Source organism: Leucoraja erinacea, chromosome 21, assembly GCF_028641065.1.
Source record: "Leucoraja erinacea ecotype New England chromosome 21, Leri_hhj_1, whole genome shotgun sequence".
Taxonomy (NCBI): domain Eukaryota; kingdom Metazoa; phylum Chordata; class Chondrichthyes; order Rajiformes; family Rajidae; genus Leucoraja; species Leucoraja erinaceus.
Window position 1 is genome coordinate 33,918,016 of NC_073397.1, and position 20,150 is coordinate 33,938,165.

The 20,150-nt window shown below is 44.2% G+C and overlaps 1 protein-coding gene across 1 annotated transcript in view; it reads left to right on the forward strand.

Moving 5' to 3' along the window:
• Positions 1-5,594, forward strand: part of znf512b (zinc finger protein 512B) — a 54,310-nt gene extending 48,716 nt beyond the window's left edge. Inside the window, exons 15-16 of the mRNA XM_055652606.1 lie at positions 674-772; positions 3,092-5,594. Coding sequence (XP_055508581.1) covers positions 674-772; positions 3,092-3,388 — 396 coding nt within the window. The 3' untranslated portion in view covers positions 3,389-5,594. The remainder of the gene's footprint in view (positions 1-673; positions 773-3,091) is intronic.
• Positions 5,595-20,150: the final 14,556 nt, after the last annotated feature.

Sequence of the window (20,150 nt, forward strand, 5' to 3'; positions counted from 1 at the left end):
GAGTGCAGAGACGGTTCACCAGACTGATTCCTGGGATGTCAGGACTGTCTTATGAAGAAAGACTGGATAGACTTGGTTTATACTCTCTAGAATTTAGGAGATTGAGAGGGGATCTTATAGAAACTTACAAAATTCTTAAGGGGTTGGACAGGCTAGATGCAGGAAGATTGTTCCCGATGTTAGGGAAGTCCAGGACAAGGGGTCACAGCTTAAGGATAAAGGGGAAATCCTTTAAAACCGAGATGAGAAGAACCTTTTTCACACAGAGAGTGGTGAATCTCTGGAACTCTCTGCCGCAGAGGGTAGTTGAGGCCAGTTCATTGGCTATATTTAAGAGGGAGTTAGATGTGGCCCTTGTGGCTAAGGGGATCAGGGGTATGGAGAGAAGGCAGGTACGGGATACTGAGTTGGATGATCAGCCATGATCATATTGAATGGCGGTGCAGGCTCGAAGGGCCGAATGGCCTACTCCTGCACCTAATTTCTATGTTTCTATATACCACACAGTGTGTTTAGTCAGGTTCTGCTGTTTTTTAGCCGTTACTGCACAATCTCTACTGACAATGCAGAGATGCAAGGATGCCTCTTAAATGCAGACCTCGGGGTGAAGTCTTGCGGCATTTCTGCGATTTACAGTTTAAAAAAAAAAATTTAATAATCTGTTTTGTGGCAGGGCGAGCACCTGGTCGGGAAATACAGATGTTTGATTTGCCAGAAGGAGTTTAGCTCGGAAAGTGGAGTGAAATATCACATCAACAATTCACACTCTGAGGTAAGCTAACATCATTTCATGAACTATCCCATAACAAAAGAATTTAGCAGGAATAGCTTCTCCCTGTATTTATGGACTGATTGTCCATAATTGACATGCTTTTTCATTTGAGGGTGGCACGGTGGTGCAGCGGTAGAGTTGATGCCTTATAGCGCCAGAAACCTGGGTTCGATCCTGACTATGGGTACAGAGTTTGTACGTTCTCCCTTGTGACCACGTGGGTTTTCTCTGGGTGCCCAGGTTTCCTCCAAAGACATACAGGTTTGCAGGTTGATTGGCTTTGATAAAATTGTAAATTGTCCCTTGTGTGTAGGATAGTGCTAGTGTGTGGGAATCGCTGGTCGGTGCGGACTCGGTGGACCGAGGTGCCTGTTTCCGCGCTGTATCTCTAAAGCCTAAAGTCTAAAGCCATTACATTTAAATCTCCATCACAGGATTTGAAATTAAGAACTACATTTGTGGCTGAGATTGCAAAACTGCTGGAAATTTGCTGTTAAACCATGACAGATTTTAGATTTCCTTGCTGTACGATCAAACCACCATGATGGTGCAGCGGTAGAGTTGCTGCCTCACAGCGCCGGAGACCCGGGTTCGATCCCGACTACGGGTGCTGCCTGTACGGAGCCTGTACGTTCTCCCCGTGACCTGCGTGGGTTTTCTCCGAGATCTTCTGTTTCCTCCCACACTCCAAAGTTGTACAGGTTTATAGGTCAATTGACTTGGTATAAATGTAAAATTGTCCCGAATGTGGCTAGGACTGTGTTAGTGTGCGGGGATCGCTGGTCGGTGTAGACTCGGTAGGCTGAAGGGCCTGTTTCCTTGCTGTATCTCTAAATTAAACTAAACTTTAGTGTAAGTTTACCATATCATCCTAATTTTGTTTAATACATCTTTTCCGACAATTTAAAAATAAACTTCAAGATCTGTTACAGATTAGTGTATGTACAACCCTCAAAGATAAATATAAAAATTAATTTATAATCTAATGTAAACAACAATCACAGTTTATCAGCTAATATGCCATTATTATCAGAGACGGACATTAATCCATATTTATTTTCTAATTATGGTGAAATAGTTTCTAACGAGAAAATATAACTTTAATCTTTCCTTAACAATTCAAATTGGTACGATTTTAGAACTGGGTCATTATAGTTTGCTCTGCTTATCATTTGCAGAAAAAAGTCTTGTAATAAACTCAATTAAAATGATTTAGTTTATTTGCAATTATACATGGAGCATCAGCACATGGGAGCTCAGGATGCTGAGGTGTTGACAAGACTCATACACTTACTGTGAGGTGCTGAGTGGGAAATAAATATTGCCCTGATACAGGGGAAATTAGTGTAGGAAGGAACAGCAGATGCTGTTTTAAACCGAAGATAGACCACACAAAAAGCTGGAGTAACTCAGCGGGACGGGCAGCATCTCTGGAGAGAAGGAATGGGTAACATTCCGGGTCGAGACCCTTCTTCAGACTGGTTAGGGATAAGGGAAACAAGAGAAATAGATGATGATTTAGAGAGGTAAAGAACAATGAATAAAAGATAGGCAAAAAAAGTACCGATGATAAAGGAAACAGGCTGTTTGTTGGGTGGAAATGAGAAGCTGGTGCGGTTTGGGTGAAGGAGGGAAAGTGAGAGAGGGAATGTCGGGGCTACCTGAAGTGAAAGAAATCAATAGTCACACCACTGGGCTGAAAGCTGGCCAAGCGAAATATGAGATGCTGTTCCTACAAAGTTAGGGGAAATTAGAGAGAGGATTACTCATGCGGAATATCTCACGATTTCTTTTGGCCAGGTTGGCACGCTGGTGCAGCGGTAAAGTCGCTGCCTTAAAACTCCAGAGACCCGGTTTTGAACCTGACGACAGGTGCGGTCTGTGTGGAATTTGCATGTTCTACCTGTGACCGCGTGGGTTTCCTCTGGGTGCTCCGATTTCCTCCCACACACCAAAGTCGTGCGTGTTTGTAGGTTAATTGGCTTCTGTAACCTTATCCCTAGTGTGTAGGATAGCACCAGTGTATGGCGTGGATTTGGCGGGCCGAAGGGCCCAGTATGCGGGCTGTATCTCGAAACTAAACTAAACTAAATGTTTGTAAAAGCATGAAAATGTCTGCTCTGGGATTTGGGAAAGCAAAATAAAAATACAGGTTTGCACAAATTTGCATTAAGGAAGGTAAACATGTAGCAGAAATGCACACGTTGCACTAATACTTCATGTTTTATCCTGAAAATAGTTGGAGTGACAATTATGCTATGCAGGTTTCCCAAAGGTCCAAACGCAATCGACACTTAAAGGTTCAATATCCTTTGACAGAACTGGTTTAGGGCCTCTGCAGAAATCCAACAGAGGAGCAGAAGAGAACTGAAGGTTGCAAACTCGGAGAGGAAGGAACCCTCGTCAGTCAAGAAGAGGGGTCGCAAGCCCAAGGAGAAAACGTTGGAGCTTTCGAGAAGGGACAAGGAGATTGGGGGAGCACAGACCACGACAGATCACACCACCAGCCAGTGCGCCCCAGGTCTGAAGAGCAATAGCAAAGTGAAACGGAGGAACACCTTACCCAGCAGCAAAAAAGGAAGATGCAAGGAGGAGCACAATGAATGTACACATTAAGGTACAGCTTCACTACTCTGGGGACATGTTCGCCCGGCCTCCAAGTACGATAAATGAAGAATGATAAATTAATATAAGATAGCACTACCTAACAAGTAGTACGATATATTACGCACCTGCATTTGGGCCCAGACAGGATGAGTGTCTTTGCAGAGAAATGCCACTCCTTGCATCTAGGTTAAAAATGAATGGAGAAATAATCCATAAGTCGTTTTAGCACAAAGGGTTATATGGCTATTTAATACTGCTTTGTTACTATATACTGCTCTATGAATTAATAGTTTATCATTTTTTTTAATAAAGTAGGCACTATTACGGGGCAAAAGGTGTTAAATACAAAAAAAAGAGATTTGTTACGCTTTTTAACAATATTAAAAATGTTGGTTTATAGCTAGTATTGGATTGCACATTGATCAAATTGGTTATTTATTTATATCGGTGAAATTCTTTTTATTATTTAAACAGACAAATTTAATAATTAAACTGCAATCCAAGTCTATTAGTTTATATTTCTAATTATTTATCAATATAAACTAATGTTTTTATATAGAACTATAGAACCAAGGCTGTGTATATATTTCCAAAAAATAACTATTATAAATGATATAATATACATATATATAATAAATGGTGGGACTGAAGGTGGTAGGGGTAATTTTTATAGGCAGGTGCATGATTTTCATATCAATAATTGTGGGCAGCTTCCTTAAGGGCAACGTGTATAGTCAAATTAATCCTTGAATATGGTGAATGTGACTTCTTATTTCTAGGTTCAGTGCATTGGAATTACTGCAGAATGCCTTATTTCATAGGCTCATTATTTTCGAATGATTTAGCGCCCGGTTTCAGGGTCTAGTAATTGAAGGATGACGTGCAGACCTATCCAAGAATCCATAGAAACATAGAAAACAGGTGCAGGAGTAGGCCATTCGGCCCTTCGAGCCTGCACCGCCATTCAATATGATCATGGCTGATCATCCAAATCAATATCCCATAGCTGTCTTCTCTCCATACCCCCTAATCCCTTTAGCCACAAGGGCCACATCTAACTCCCTCTTAAATATAGCCAATGAACTGTGGCCTCAACTACCTTCTGTGGCAGAGAATTCCACAGATTCACCACTCTCTGTGTGAAAAATGATTTTCTCATCTCGGTCCTAAAAGACTTCCTTCCCCCTTATCCTTAAACTGTGACCCCTTGTTCTGGAGGTCCAAGGTAGGAAGGTAGAGTTGCTGCCTTACAGCACCACAGACCCGGGTTCGATCCTGACCACGGGCGCTGTCGGTACGGAGTTTGTACGTTCTCCCTCGTGACCTGCGTGGGTTTCCTCCAGGTGTTCCGGTTTCCTCCCACACTCCACAAAGAGTACAGGTTTGCAGGTTAATTGGCTTGGTGTAAATGTAAATTGTCCCTCGTGTGTAGGTTAGTGTTCGTGTGCGGGGATCGCTGGTCGGCGCGGACTCAGTGGACTGTAGGGCTTGTTTCCGCGCTGTATCTGGAAACTAAACTAAACTTTGATGATGCCTCAGCACCGGCGAAGGCACATTTGTATAAACAGCAGAAACAAGGAACTGCAGATGCTGGTTTATACCAAAGATAGATACAAAGTGCTAGAGTAACAGCGGGTCAGGCAACACATAAAGGACGGGTGTTGTTTCAGGTCAGGACCCTTCTTCAAATTGAAATTGAAACTTCAAATTGATGAAGGGTCCCGACTCGAAACATCACCCGTCCTTTTTCTCCAGAGGTGCTGCCTGTTACTCCAGCACTTTGTGTCTACCTTAGGCACATTTGTGTGTTGAGTTAATGAAGGAAATACACCATCTGATATTTTCTGTAATTAACCTTGGCGCATTGTAAAACAGACAGGCTAACAATGTCTTGCCAGAGATTTTAAATAAACAGGAGAAATCTTGTTCACTGCTGTTCAACTACACTTGCCCTATCTGCACTAATTCCCCTTCCACTATCTTCATCCCAGTGTATGCACTGTAGAATAGACACCAACAAATATCTAAGGTAGACAAAAATGCTGGAGAAACTCAGCTGGTGAGGCAGCATCGATGGAGCGAAGGAATAGGTGACGTTTTGGGTCGAGACCCTTCTTCAGACTGATGTGGAGGTGTGGGGGGGGGGGGGGGGGGGGAAGAAGAAAGGAAGAGGCGGAGACAGTGGGCTGTGGGAGAGCTGGGAAGGGGAGGGGAAGGAGGGAGAAAGCAAGGACTACCTGAAATTGGAGAAGTCAATGTTCATACCGCTAGGGTGTAAACTACCCAAGCAAAATATGAGATGCTGCTCCTCCAATTTTCAGTGAGGCTCACTCTGGCCACGGAGGAGTAAGGCATTACACACCTCTTAACCACAAATATCTAAATCAGCTTCAAACAGGAAGAACAGGAATGTGGACAGTTGCAGGTTGGGGGAAAAAAACAAGATTGCACTTTCTTCGGATTAGGTTTTGCTAACACGGTTTGCATCAGTGTCTCTTTAAACACGAATAAGGCAAAGGAAGTATGAACTTCCTGTTTCAGAGCACAGTGGCAGGACCTTGAAGAAATTAATTGGGCAGCGCAGTAGCACAGCTGGTAGAGATGCTGCTCACAGCGCCAGAGAACCGAGTTCGATCCTGACCTCGGGTACTGTCAGTGTGGAGTTTGCAAGTTCTCTGTGTGACCGCGTGGCTTTCCTTCGGGTGCTCAGGTTTCCACCTGCGGCCCAAATTTGTAGGATATTGGCGTTCTATAAAATTTCCCTAGTGTGTAGGGAGTAAACTCGGTGGCATGGAGCGGCTGGTTCCATGCTGTATCTTTCAAAGTACAAGAAAATCTATTAGATTTGGCATTTATTCAACCTACTTAAGAGAATGACGGGTTACAAAATCTGCAACAGTGTCTGAACTTGATTAGCACGGGTGTCAGGGATTATGGGGAGAAGGCAGGAGAATGGGGTTAGGAGGGAGAGATAGATCAGCCATGATTGAATGGCGGAGTAGACTTGATTTCCTTCACTCCATAGATGCTGCTGCACCCGCTGTGTTTCTCCAGCATTTTCGTCTACCCTCGATTTTCCAGCATCTGCAGTCCCTTCTTATACAAGATAATGTTTTTCAGCTTCTGATTAAATGGGAGTATTTCCTTAAAATCCATCCTCATTGCAAACTGGCGCTTATCTGAACACTGAAAGGCTTCCATAAGTGCAATTTCTTTCACATGAATGTTGGATGGTTAAGCAAGCACTGTGTTGCATTTTGTACTCTCGCCCATTTATACTCTAAATTCTTTATACTTTATATTTTATAGTTTGCCAGTGTGGGTTTGTGATTTCCTTGGATCCCAGATCTTTCTGCTGATCTGCACTGGTGCAGTTTACTGGGAATGTAGAAACACTTTATATAACAAGACATGCTTGTGGGCATAGTTAAAACACTCGACATGGGGGGGGGGGGAGGCTGATAGGGGAAGGCTGTCTCACGGTGCCAGAGACCCCAGTTCGATCCTAACCTTGGGTACTGTCTATGTGGAGTTTGCATGTTCTCCATGGGGAGAGGAATGGATTTGAAGATCATGGGATGATTTGGTGGGAGGCAGGACCAGTAGTTGGGAGGGTGCCTGGGATACGGGGATGGACATCAAGCCAGCAATTTGATGGGGATGATGGGGGAAACCAGACAGATCAGACAATCTGGATGCTGATCTTGTGTTCAAGCAGGGGCATAGGAACAAAGGTGCAGGAGTAGGCCATTCGGCCCTTCGAGCCAGCGTCGCCATTCAATGTGATCCTGGCTGATCATCCCAAATCAGCACCCCGTTCTTGCTTTCTCCCCAGATCCCTTGATTCCTTTACCCTGAAGAGCTAAATCTAACTCTCTCTCTTGAAAACATCTAGTGAATTGGCCTCCACTGCCTTCTGCGGCAGAGAATTCCACAGATTCACAACTCTCTGGGTGAAAAGGTTTTTCCTCATCTCAGTCCTACCCCTTATTCTTAAACTGTGACCCCAGTTCTGGACTCCCCCAACATCAGGAATATTTTTTCCTGCATCTAGCCTGTCCAATCCTTTAAGAATGTTATATGTTTCTATGCGATCTCCTTTCATCCTTCTAAATTCCAGTGAAATCAAGCCCAGTCGACCCATTCTTTTATCATATGTCAGTCCCGCCATCCTGGGAATTAACTTGGTGAACCCACGCTGCACTCCCTCAATAGCAATAATGTCCTTCCTTAAATTAGGAGACCAGAATTGGCACGATACTCCAGGTGCGGTCTCACCAGGGCCCTGTACAACTGCAGTAGGACCTCTTTGCTCCTAAACTTAAATCTGGCCGGTGTAATGCTCCAAATGAAGTTCTGCCCAGGGAATGAAGTCACCATGGTATCCCAGATGAGGGGATCATGTCGGAGATGCAAGGATGACTGAGACCTGGAGGTTTAGCCTGAGACCCGAGTTTAGAAGGATGAGGGTGGGGGGGGGGGCTCATTGAAACATACCGAATAGTGAAAGGCTTGGATAGAGTGGATGTGGAGAGGAAGTTTCCACTAGGGGGAGAGTCTAGGACCAGAGGCCATTGCCCCATAATAAAGGGGCGTACCTTTAGAAAGGAGACGAGGAGGAATTTCTTTAGTCAGAGGGTGGTGAATTTGGGGAACTCATTGTCACAGACGGCTGTGGAGGCCAAGTCATTGGGTATTTTTAAGGCGGAGATTGACAGATTCTTGATGAGTACAGGTGTCAGGGGTTATGGGGAGAAGGCAGGAGAATGGGATTGAGAGGCAAAGATGGATCCGCCATGATTAAATGGCGGACTAGACCCGATGGGCCGAATGGCCTAATTCTGCTTCTGGAACCTATGAAGTGGCCAATCTGATTTCTGGACTAATGTAAAATGACCACTATCTTTCTTCAGTCTGATTGACATTTAATTGTGAAACACTGAGAGTGACAGTGAGATGCAATGAGATTTTTAATTAAATGCATTTTGAAAAAGAAGATTTGTATTTTCTGTTGTATTTTGGAAGTCTTTATGTTTTGTGAAATTCTCCTACCTGTGATTCAGTAAAATTGAATTGTACATGTTATTATGTGATTGACTCATTTTAGAGAAAAAAAAAATGTTTTATGTAAATTAATTGACAGCTGCACCTTCATAAATAAATTTTAACAGCACTTATATATATTTTAAAAAAGTACTTGTCCTGTTTTAGCAAGTCAGTGAAAAGGGTGAATTTAGAAAGAGGTTGTGGCTTTATATACCGTGTGAGGTGGAATATTAATGTGTAAATTAAGTTTTGAGTCGTACAGGTCTCAGTCCAAATGAGTATGTAGCAAATGCACTTTAAGGTACATTTTCTGATCAGAATTATCACTTGATAGAAATGCATACTTCTGCCAAATATGTAGGTTTCCATCTATATTTACTGTAATCTTTAGACATACTGAATAAAATGGCAAGCATTATATTGAATCTTTTGTTTGTAAAGATTTTATCCTGCCTAACTGTGGCCTATTAGACTATAGTGCAAAATAAATATGTCAGTTCCTACCTACTGGTTTCAACTAGTGCACTTTCTGTACATTAGGTTAGAGTACATTAACTCTAAAATAGGATTGAATTAGGATTGGGGAACTAACGCAATGTACGTTGATCTTCAATGATGAGCTGCTGCATTTCTGACTCTCTCACCGTCTCTGAAATACAACAGTGTTGGGGAACGCCATAGGGGTGAGTGGGATTCAAACTGGCCCTTACCCAGTGCAAGTGTAAACGCAAGGATTCCAAAGCCAGCAGCTTCTGAAAGCTGATTCTGGCCAGAAAATTGATGTGACGATGTACAACGGCACTCACCGTTTATTGTGCAGGAGGGAACTGCGGGTGTTGGTTTAAACCGAAGGCAGACACAAAAAGCTGGAGTAACTCAGCGGGACAGGCAGCATCTCCGGAGAGAAGGCACGGGTGACGTTTCAGGTCGAGACCTTTCTTCAGACTCGTTAGGGATAAGGGAAGCGACAGATTTTGGCGATGATGTGGAGAGATAAAGAACAATAAATACAAGATATGTAAAAAAGTAACGATAATAAAGGAAATAGGCCAATAGGTGGATACAGGTGGGGGTAGGGGAGGGGTGCTAATATCCACCTATCACTCACCAGGCTTTGGCCTGCCTCCCCTCTCTTCCAGCTTTCTCCTCCCCACCCCACTACAATAAGCCTGAAGAAGCATCCCAACCTGAAACTTCACCTATCTACGTTCTCCAGAGATCTGCTGAGTTTCTCCAGCACTTTGTATCTATCCATATCCTCCAGAGATGCTGCTTGACCCACTGAGTTACTCTAGCACCTCGTGCCTTCCTTTGTTTTGGCCGATAGTTTCTATTCCCACAGGTGAGTGCCTTTTGTGAACCATGTTCACCAGCAAAATATCTTGCTGGTCAACGTCCAAGTGACGGGTCGGTAGAATAGCTGCCGATTGGGCGGCTTGGTATGGAGCCATCTAGCAACCAATAGTCGTGATATCTTTTAGGTTCAGGATTATTATTGTTACACGCAGCGAGACACAGTGGAAAGCTTTGTTTTGCATGCTACCCACACAGCTCAGATATACCACACATAGATACAATCAGTTCAAACTCGAGTACAATGGAGAGAGCAAAGCAGAAGGTACAGATTGCAGAATATAGTTCTCAGCATTGTAGCGCATCAGTTTCCTATTTAAGGTAAAATAATGCAAATTTATGCTGCAGTTATCCTCAAGGGCCTGTCCCACTTGCACAACTTTTTCGGCGACTGCCGGCACCCGTCGTAGGTCGTAACAGGTCGCCGAAAATTTTCAACATGTTGAAAATCCAGCGGCGACCAGAACAAGGTACGACTCTTTGGGCGACTACTCACGACCGTACAGGCTTCACCCCGCGACATGTCGCCTGTATGGTCGTGAATCGTCTCCTCAGTCGCCCAAAGAGTCGTACCTTGTTCTGGTCGCCGCTGGATTTTCAACATGTTGGAAATTTTCGGCGACCTGCAACGACCCACGACGGGTGCCGGCAGTCGCCGAAAAAGTCGCGTAAGTGGGACAGGGCCATTAAACTTCGAAATTCTTAAAACCATAATCAAGATTTGATTACTGTTGAAATCAATTGCTAGGGCACTGTTCTTGAGCTTGTCTGAATGTGCTTACCTGTTTACTGTTAAACAGTCTACCTTTCTATTGATGACTGCGTGCTCGAATTAAAATCCCTTTGGTTCACAAATCACTTGAGTGCGTGGTTTCTGAATTATTGATCAGTACCACCAGACGAAATCCAACTATGGAAGGGTTTCTCGGATTTCTCCCACCAATTAGTCCTACAGTTCAGTTTGCAGTACTGCTATGTTGAATTGAATTGAATCCTTTATTGTCACATCTGACAAGCTATATGTATAAAACTGTTTTTGATTGAAATTTTATTAAATGTGGGGAAACCTTTTTTTTTTTTGCATTTAAATCTATAAGATCGAGAACCGCAGTGCAAAAGATACCTGGACATGCTGTTGTTACATATATTGGGGAAACAGGGCTTTTCAGTGTGAACACTGTTCAAAATCTCAAATGTTTGAAGGAGGGGGGATTTAAGGTTTAAGGATTTTTTACTGTTAAATGAATGTATGGTTTATCATTGGTGTCTGAAAATGTCAAGTGATATTGACAACGCTAGTTTGGACGAGATTAAAATGAAAGATTAACGTTAGCATCACTGGACCGTATTTCGTTTAAGTAAACTCTGTATTCCTGCTGTTTGATTTGCAAAGTCTGCATTGTTTTTCAAACCACAATTTTGTACCTTTATTAATAATGTATGTTTATTTGTACGCAACGATACAAGTATACGCAAAAGATTTCACTTCATTAAAATTTATACCGATGTTATAGTGTCTCGTATGTTTTAAGGCGTAGCTAGAAACATGAGAGAATCGTATAAAGTGCAAGTTAACAGAGTAACAGACAAATTGTGGCCAACACTATTCATTTTCTGTACGAGTGTTCAAAATCACTTCGAGACTATTTTAAAAATTATGATTTTTTTTTTTTTGTTATGTTACCGGCTTATGAAACCCCATCTCTTTTATTAAAGTGATGTTAAATAATGAGTGTGTTCTTTCGATTTCATACTGGATGTTCACTTAATGTGTCTGTTTCAAACCTGCTGTAATTGCCATGCTTTGAGTTTAGTTTAGTTTAAAGATACAGCGCGGAACCAGGCCCTTCGGCCCACCGAGTCTGCGCTGACCAGTGATCCCCGCACATTAACACTATCCTATACCCACTAGGGACAACTTTTTAAAAATATTTACCAAGCCAATTAACCTAAAAAACCTGTGTGTCTTTGGAGTGTGCGAGGAAACCGAACACACACACACACACACACACACACACACACACACACACACACACACACACACACACACACACACACACACACACACACACACACACACACACACACACACACACACACACACACACACACACACACACCAATCTACAATAATACCAAGCCAATTAACCTACAAACCTGCATGGCTTTGCAGTGTGGGCGGAAACTAGCGATCCCGGTGAAAATCCACACAGGTCGCGGGGAAAACATACAAACTCAGTACAGACAGCACCCATACTGAGGATAGAACAGAGATCTCTGGCACTGTAAGGCGGCAACTCTATCGTTACGCCACTGTGCCGCCCTATTGAGTATGATCAAATTCAAGTTAAACGATGCAATTTATTCCAATGGAGATTGGATAAAACACAAGCCATTTCTTATTGAGACCAAGTTAAGGCGCCATTTTTTAAAGCTCTATTGATTTAGAAATTGACTTTATAAATGAGTTTCGACGGAACATTAGATTTAATTCCTTACATCTCTATTCCACATGGGATCAATTATTTACCTCAGCTTATTCCTCAACTGTTTCAGCCAAACTCCATCAAGCTGTTATTTCCAGGTAAGTCAACAAATTTCCCAAGTTTATTTTTCATTTAGTTTAGTTCAGAGATACAGCACGGAAACAGGCCCTTCGGTCTACTGAGTCCATGCCGACCAGCGACCCCCGCACACTAACACCACCTTACACACACTAAGGACAATTTACGATTTTACCAAGCCAATTAACCCTATAAACCCGTATGCCTTTGGAATGTGGGAGGAAACCGGAGCACCGGGTGAAAATCCACGTGGGTCATGGAGAGAACGCACAATCGCCACACAGACAGCACCCGTAGTCAGGATCGAACCCGGTTCTCTGGCGCTGTGTGAGGCAGCAACTCGACCGCTGCACCAACGTGCCACCCTAAATTTACCAAGGACATTCTTTCGATTGTAGATTCAAGTAACTGCAGATGCTGGTTTATCAAAAAAGACACAAAGTAACTCTGGGGTGGACAAAAAGCTGGAGGAACTCAGCGGGTGAGGCAGCATCTATGGAGCAAAAGAATGGGTGACGTTTCGGGTTGAGACCCTTCTGAGCACTTCTTAGACCCTTCTGAAGGAATGGGTGACGTTTCGGTTCGAAACCCTCCTGAAGAAGGGTCTCGACCCGAAACGTCACCCATTCCTTTGCTCCATAGATGCTGCCTCACCCGCTGAGTATCTCCAGCTTTTTGTCTTCCTTTGATTTTTCCAGCTTTTCTGCAGTTCTTTCATAAACAAAGTAACTCAGCGAGTCAGGCAGCATCTCTGGAGAACATGGTTAGGTGATATTCCGGGTCAGGTCACTTCTTCAGACTATGGATAGGTGACGTTTCGGGGTCGGGACCCTTCTTCAGACATTCTGTCGATTGCCTGAGATAAATGCAGAAAGATTTACAATCTATACTTTGTGGAAAGCAATCAACTGCAATAAAACAAACCGTGCAAATCTCCTCTGTTGTTGCCTGCTATTCATTGGGGAAAATAATCTAATTGTTTGCTGTTGTGAATAGTACATGGAACCTTCGTCTTAGATTACAGCATGCATGATGCTCTTTCTCCCTTCTAAAAAAACAAAGGCGAGTTGCATATTGTATCAGCTCCAGGGACCTCACACCTGAACCTGTTCTTATTATCCATATTTATATACATGGTGTGTTCAATTAATTGATTAATTGTAGACAATAGGTGCAGGAGTAGGCCATTCAGCCCTTCTAGCCAGCACCGCCATTCAATGTGATCATGGCTGATCACCACAATTAGTACCCCGTTCCTGCCTTCTCCCCATATTCACTGACTCGGCTATCTTTAAGAGCCCTATCAAGCTCTCTCTTGAAAGTATCCAGAGAACCAGCCTCCACCGCCCTCTGAGGCAGAGAATTCCACAGACTCACAACTCTCTGTGTGGAAAAGTGTTTCCCTCGTCTCCGTTCCAAATGGCTTGCCCCTTATTCTTAAAATTGAAAGACACAGCATGGAAACAGGACCTTTGTCCCACCCGAGTCCACGTTGCCCATCGATCACCCGTTCTATGTCATCCCACTTTCTCAACCACTCCCTTACACGCGCAGTGCAATTTTTCCAGAGGCCAATTAACCTACAAACCCGCACGTCTTTGGGATGTGAAAGAAAGCCAAGGAAAACTCGTGCGGTCACACGGAGAACGTGCAAACTCCACACTGCCAGCACCCGAGGTCAGGATTGAACCCATGTTCCTTGCTGCCTGCTGTCTTAAAGTAGAAGACAACTGAAATGTTGCACGTGCAAATGGATGAGTGAACCACAAGGAAGAAGCTTGTGATACAACCACAATTTACCAAGTATCCATTCCATACAACACAGACTGTACAGCACAGGAACAGGCCCTTCAGCCCACAATGTCTGTGCCACACACAATGCCAAACCATGTACGTAATCAATATCGCTCCATTCCCTGCATGTCCATGAGTCTATGTGGAAGGTGAGTTTCGTTTGGGAACGGAGTGCAGATGCTGGTTTACACCGAAGACAGACACAAAGTGCCGGAGTAACTCAGCGGGACAGGCAGCATCTCTGGGTAGAAGGAATGGATGACGTTTCGGGTTAAGACCCTTCTTCAGACCGCTCAATCTGAAACGTCACCCATTCCTTCTATCCAGAGATGCTGCTGAGTTGTCCTGCTGAGTTACTCCGGCACTTTGTGTCTATCTTGAGTTGATTTCAGATGATTGTCACGTGTACCGAGGTACAGTGAAAGACATTAGTCGTATATAATGAAACTTCCATTCAACTTGCAAAAGTTTTGTCAGTAAACTCAAGCCTTTATGTTTTTTAAAAATCTTTATTATATTTAGTTTTACCAGCTGTTCTTCTGATTGGAAATAGCCCCTTGGGATCCTATTAAATCTTTCACCTTTCTCCTTAAACCCACGTCCTCTGCTGTTTGAGCATCTATCCTGAGCAAATGACCGTGCATTCACCCAACCTATTCCCCTCAAGATTTTATAGACCAATATAGGTCATCCATCGCAGCTAACAGACCACTGACCGACATCTACTACAAACCCACTGACTCCCATGGCTATCTGGACTACACTTCTTCCCACCCTGCTTCCTGTAAGGATTCTATCCCCAACACCCAATTCCTCCATCTACGCCGCATCTGCACCCAGGATGAGATGTTCCAAACCAGGGCATCGGAGATGTTCTCATTCTTTAGGGAACGGGGGTTCCCCTCTTCGACTATAGATGAGGCTCTCACCAGGGTCTCTTCTGTACCCTGTAAACTCCGCTCTCACTCTCTATCCCTCCACTCATACCAAGGACAGAGTCCTCACCTTCCACCCCACCAGCCGTCACATACAACAGATAATCCTCTGACATTTTCGCCACCTCCAACGGGATCCCACCACTGGCCACATCTTCCCATCCCCTCCCCTTTTGGCTTTCCGCAGAGACCGCTCCCTCCGTAACTCCCTGGTCAATTCGTCCCTTCCCACCCAAACCACCCCCTCCCCTGGTACTTTCCCTTGCAACCACAGGAAATGCTAGACTTGTCGCTTTAACTCCCCCTTGACTTCATCCAAGGACCCAAGCAGTCGTTCCAGGTGCGGCAGAGGTTCACCTGCATCTCCTCCAACCTCATCTATTGCATCCGCTGCTCTAGGTGTCAGCTGCTCTACATCGGTGAGACCAAGCGTAGGCTTGGCGATCGCTTCACCCAATATCTCCTCTCAGTTCGCATTAACCAACCTGATCTCCCGGTGGCCCAACACTTCAACTCCCCCTCCCATTCCGAATCTGACCTGGGCCTCCTCCATGGCCAGAGTGAGTCCCACCGTAAATTGGAGGAGCAGCACCTCATATTTCGCTTGGGCAGTTTACACCCCAGCGGTATGAACATTGACTTCTCCAATTTCAGGTAGTCCCTGCTTTCTCCCTCCTTCCCCTCCCCTTCCCAGCTCTCCCACAGCCCACTGTCTCCGCCTCTTCCTTTCTTTTTCCCGCCCCACATCAGTCTGAAGAAGGGTCTCAACCCAAAACCTCACCTATTCCTTCACTCCATAGATGCTGCCTCACCCGCTAGGTTTCTCCAGCATTTTTGTCGACCTTCGATTTTTCCAGCATCTGCAGTTCTTTCTTAAACAGTATAGGACATAAGGAATAGGTGCAGAATTAGGCCATTCGGCCCATCAAGTCTACTCTGTCATTCAATCATGGCATATCTATCTCTCCCTCCTAACCCCATTCTCCTGCCTTCTCCCCATAACCTCTGACACCAGTACATATAAGGTCACGTCGGAAGAGTTTTTACACAGTTTTAGTTTTGTACAAGCTTTATATTCTGAATAAAGTTACATTTTGAAATTGAAAAATCATGTGTGGCACAGGCATTGCGGGCCGAAGGGCCTGTTCCTGTGCTGTAGAATCATTGAGTCACACAGCATGGAAACAGGCCCTTCGGCCCAACTTGCGCACACCGACCAACATGCCCCATCTACACTCATTGTAGTGCCACCTGCCTGCGTTTGGCCCATATCCCTCTTAACCTGTCCTATCCATCCATGCATCTGTCTAAGTGCCTCTTAAACGTTGCGATGGTCCTTGTACTGTTGGATATTCAGTCTGAAGAAGGGTCTTGACCCCTGGAAGGTAGGTAACTCAGTGGGACAGACAACATCTCTGGAGAGAGAAGGAATGGGTTGGACTTCTTCAGACTGGAAGAAGGGTCTTGACCACATAACGTCACCCGTTCCTTCTCTCCAGAGATGCTGCCTGTCCCGCTGAGTTACTCCAGCTTTTTGTGTCTACCTTCGGTTTAAACCAGCATCTGCAGTTCTTCCCTACAGAAATATCCCTGTCTGTTGGATATTCTACCAGTTTGGAAAAAAAAGGAATATTCCTGTAGGGAAGACCTGTAATGTTTGGGTAAATAACATGCTTCAGTCAGATGCAGGTGTGAAGAAGGGTTTCGGCCTGAAACGTTGCCCATTTCCTTCGCTCCATAGATGCTGCTGCACCCGCTGAGTTTCTCCAGCATGTTTGTGTACCTGACTGCTGGACATAATGGGATGAAATGGACATTTACATTTACAAAAGGATAGATTAATGCAGGGTATTTTTTGTTAACCGCTCCACACTTTGAACAGCAGGTTGTGATGTCCTCGGGCAATGGGGTTTTTGTTGTTGTTTTGGATGCAGTGGGTTGCACGGCTGACACAGAGAGAGAGAGAGAGAGAGAGGTGGAGCTTCTCACAGTTGCTACTTGGGGGAGGTTGCTATTTTGACCGGTCGTCCAGCAAGCGCGTTGGTTTGGTGGCGTTGTAGTCTTGGCAGCGAGCAGTTCTGGGCCGGCTGAATGCTCCGCCTGTGCTAGCCTGGACTACACAATCCAGCAAGCCCGATCCCCGCGGTGCAAGGAAGAACAATGGCTGAAAACGAGACGGGAGGCGCTGCCAAGGATGGCCAGGGTGCGGAGGTGGTCGCGGCGGGCAAGACAAGCAGGTAAGGCAGGCGCCCACCGTGTACACTCAGCACCCAGGGTCTGTGTCTGGGTCTGGGTCTCTCCAGCAAACACAACGTCGGCGAGCCTGGCTGGGCATTCATTTCACTCAGTTGCTTAAACCCTCGGGAACTCTGAAGCGCTGCATCATGTGCCCTCACAATTCAAAGACCTTACTAATTATTTTGTTTAAACAAACATTTGCAACACCGATGCTGCATTTCACTCTGACACTTTGTGAAATGTTACATTGTCGCAGCGCTTGTTGCAGTTTTAAGACTGAAATTAACTGGGCGAAACTTCTCCGGAGTTCCTGCCTCTCACGACAGCTGGCGTGATGTGTGCAATTTGTTATTGCCCTTATGGGGATAGGGGGAGGAAGTCGCCTTTTACCTCCCGTTGGTTAATTTTATCCTCCTGACAGGTGGTTTGGCTGTAGTTGATTAAGAACGGGGGGAGAGAGAGAGAGAGAGTGTGTGGATAGGTTCAGAGTTGAAGCAAGTTGTGCCAGTTGCACTTTGACTTTACAGTCCGGTTTGTTCACTCGTGTTTCTATTTTCGTTTGAGGCCCTAGTGACAAGAATGTGTGGCATTTAAAGCACATCATTGTATGCTTATTGTTAAAAGTGTTTTTAAGATACAGTGCACACCTCGCTCACCTCTGCAATGGACAACGGAGGGAGCAGAGTAAATAACTCGTGGAATTAGTGCAACTAGATTATGAGGATTGGCCATTAAACTTATTCAAACTCATTCAAACTCGCCCGCTAGATTTTGCATGTAGATTCTTAATGCAAAACAAATGTGTAATTACTTATTTTGTAAAAGGCATGCAGTAAAGTTGTCTGATGAGCCACAGGCAGGAAGAGAGGAAAACATTGAGGACTCCAGGCTAACATTTCAAAGTTTGGGAATTTGTGAAGATGGATTTGACCAGGGGTGGGGACTTTTCATGTTGGAATGCCGCATTAATAGTTAGCTGTAATTGAATAAGGCCGCATCCAAGAAACTTCAATTAGACATACTTCAAAATGTACATTATTTTGTTAAAATAGCCCTCGTGACTTACTAATGTTTTAATTGTGGCCGTCAGTCTGGGAGAATTATTTAGTTGAATCTTCTTTTACTCTTTGGTATTTTAAATACGTTCATTTTAAGATTAAAATAAAAATAATAAAAGACGAACAAAAACATATTCATAAAAATGAAAAGTAGACAAAAGTGCTGGAGATACTCAGCGGGTGAGGCAGCATTTATGGGGCGAAGGAAATAGGCGATGTTTCGGTTCGAGACCCTTCTTCAGACCTGAAGACGGGTCTCGGCCCGAAACGTCACCTATTTCCATCGCTCCATAGATGCTGCCTCATCCACTGAGTTTCTCCAGCATTTTTGTCTACCTTTGATTTTCCAGCATCTGCAGTTCCTTCTTAAATAAAAATAAAAGGACTTGTTCTACAAAATTTGGATTCATTCAAAAGGCCGCACTTAATGGTCTTTAAATTGTTTGACTGACCTGGCCAGTGAAATTTCACCACACCAATTGGTGTATATGACAATAAATGAACCTTATGAACCTTAGAAGGCCGCAGGTTCCCCACCCCTGGATTAGACCAAGGATTCTCAACCTGGGGTAACCTTTACCTACTCGGGAGGTAAATTTGTTGATTGTGGATCTGGACATATGTTTTTCTCATTGACTGTGTTCAATTGAAATGTGTTTGGTTCTGGTATACCGGCATCTGTTATTATTATTAACATTATACTTATGGGCGCCTTTCAAAGACTCTCAAGGAGGCCTTACAAAATGTAATAATCAGATTACAAAACATATAAGCAGAATAAAACAAGAAACAAAAAATAGTAGGGACAACACACAATTCAAAAAGACAGCAGCGGCAGCTAAACGCGCAAACATTCACTCTCCCTTCCGGCAGCCATTTTACATAGAAACATAGAAAATATGTGCAGGAGTAGAGGCCATTCGGCCCTTCGAGCCTGCACCGCCATTCAATATGATCATGGCTGATCATCCAACTCAGTATCCTGTACCTGCCTTCTCTCCATAACCCCCCGATCCCTTTAGCCACAAGGGCCACATCTAACTACCTCTTAAATATATCCAATGAACTGGCCTCAACTACCTTCTGTGGCAGAGAATTCCACAGATTCACCACTCTCTGTGAGAAAAATGTTTTTCTCATCTCGGTCCTAAAAGTTTTCCCCTTTATCCTTAAACTGTGACCCCTTGTCCTGGATTTCCCCAACATCGGGAACAATCTTCCTGCATCTAGCCTGTCCAACCCCTTAAGAATTTTGAACTTTTCTATAAGATCCCACCTCAATCTTCTAAATTCTAGCGAGTACAAGCCGAGTCTATCCAGTCTTTCTTCATATGAAAGTCCTGACATCCCAGGAATCAGTCTGGTGAACCTTCTCTGTACTCCCTCTATGGCAAGAATGTCCTTCCTCAGATTAGGAGACCAAACAATTGGAGTCAAACCAAACAAAACACCTTTTAACATTGAACATCCACCACAGTGACTATTTGATTGTTTTCTTTGGAGGTTGCAGGGAGGACCAGATAGAAGTGTATATAAAATTATGAGAGGCTTAGATAGAGTAGACAGCCATAACCTTCTTCAGAACGTGGAGCCAAAGAGCTGCAGATCCTGCTTCGTACCAAAGAAAGACACAAAGTGCTGGAGAAACACAAGAGGTCAGGCAGCATTTGGGTTGGGACCCTTTTTTCAGACTGGAGAAGGTTGTTCAGTCTGAAGAAGGGTCCCCAACCTGAAACGTCACCTATCCATGTTCTCCACAGATGCTGCCTGACCCGCTGACTTA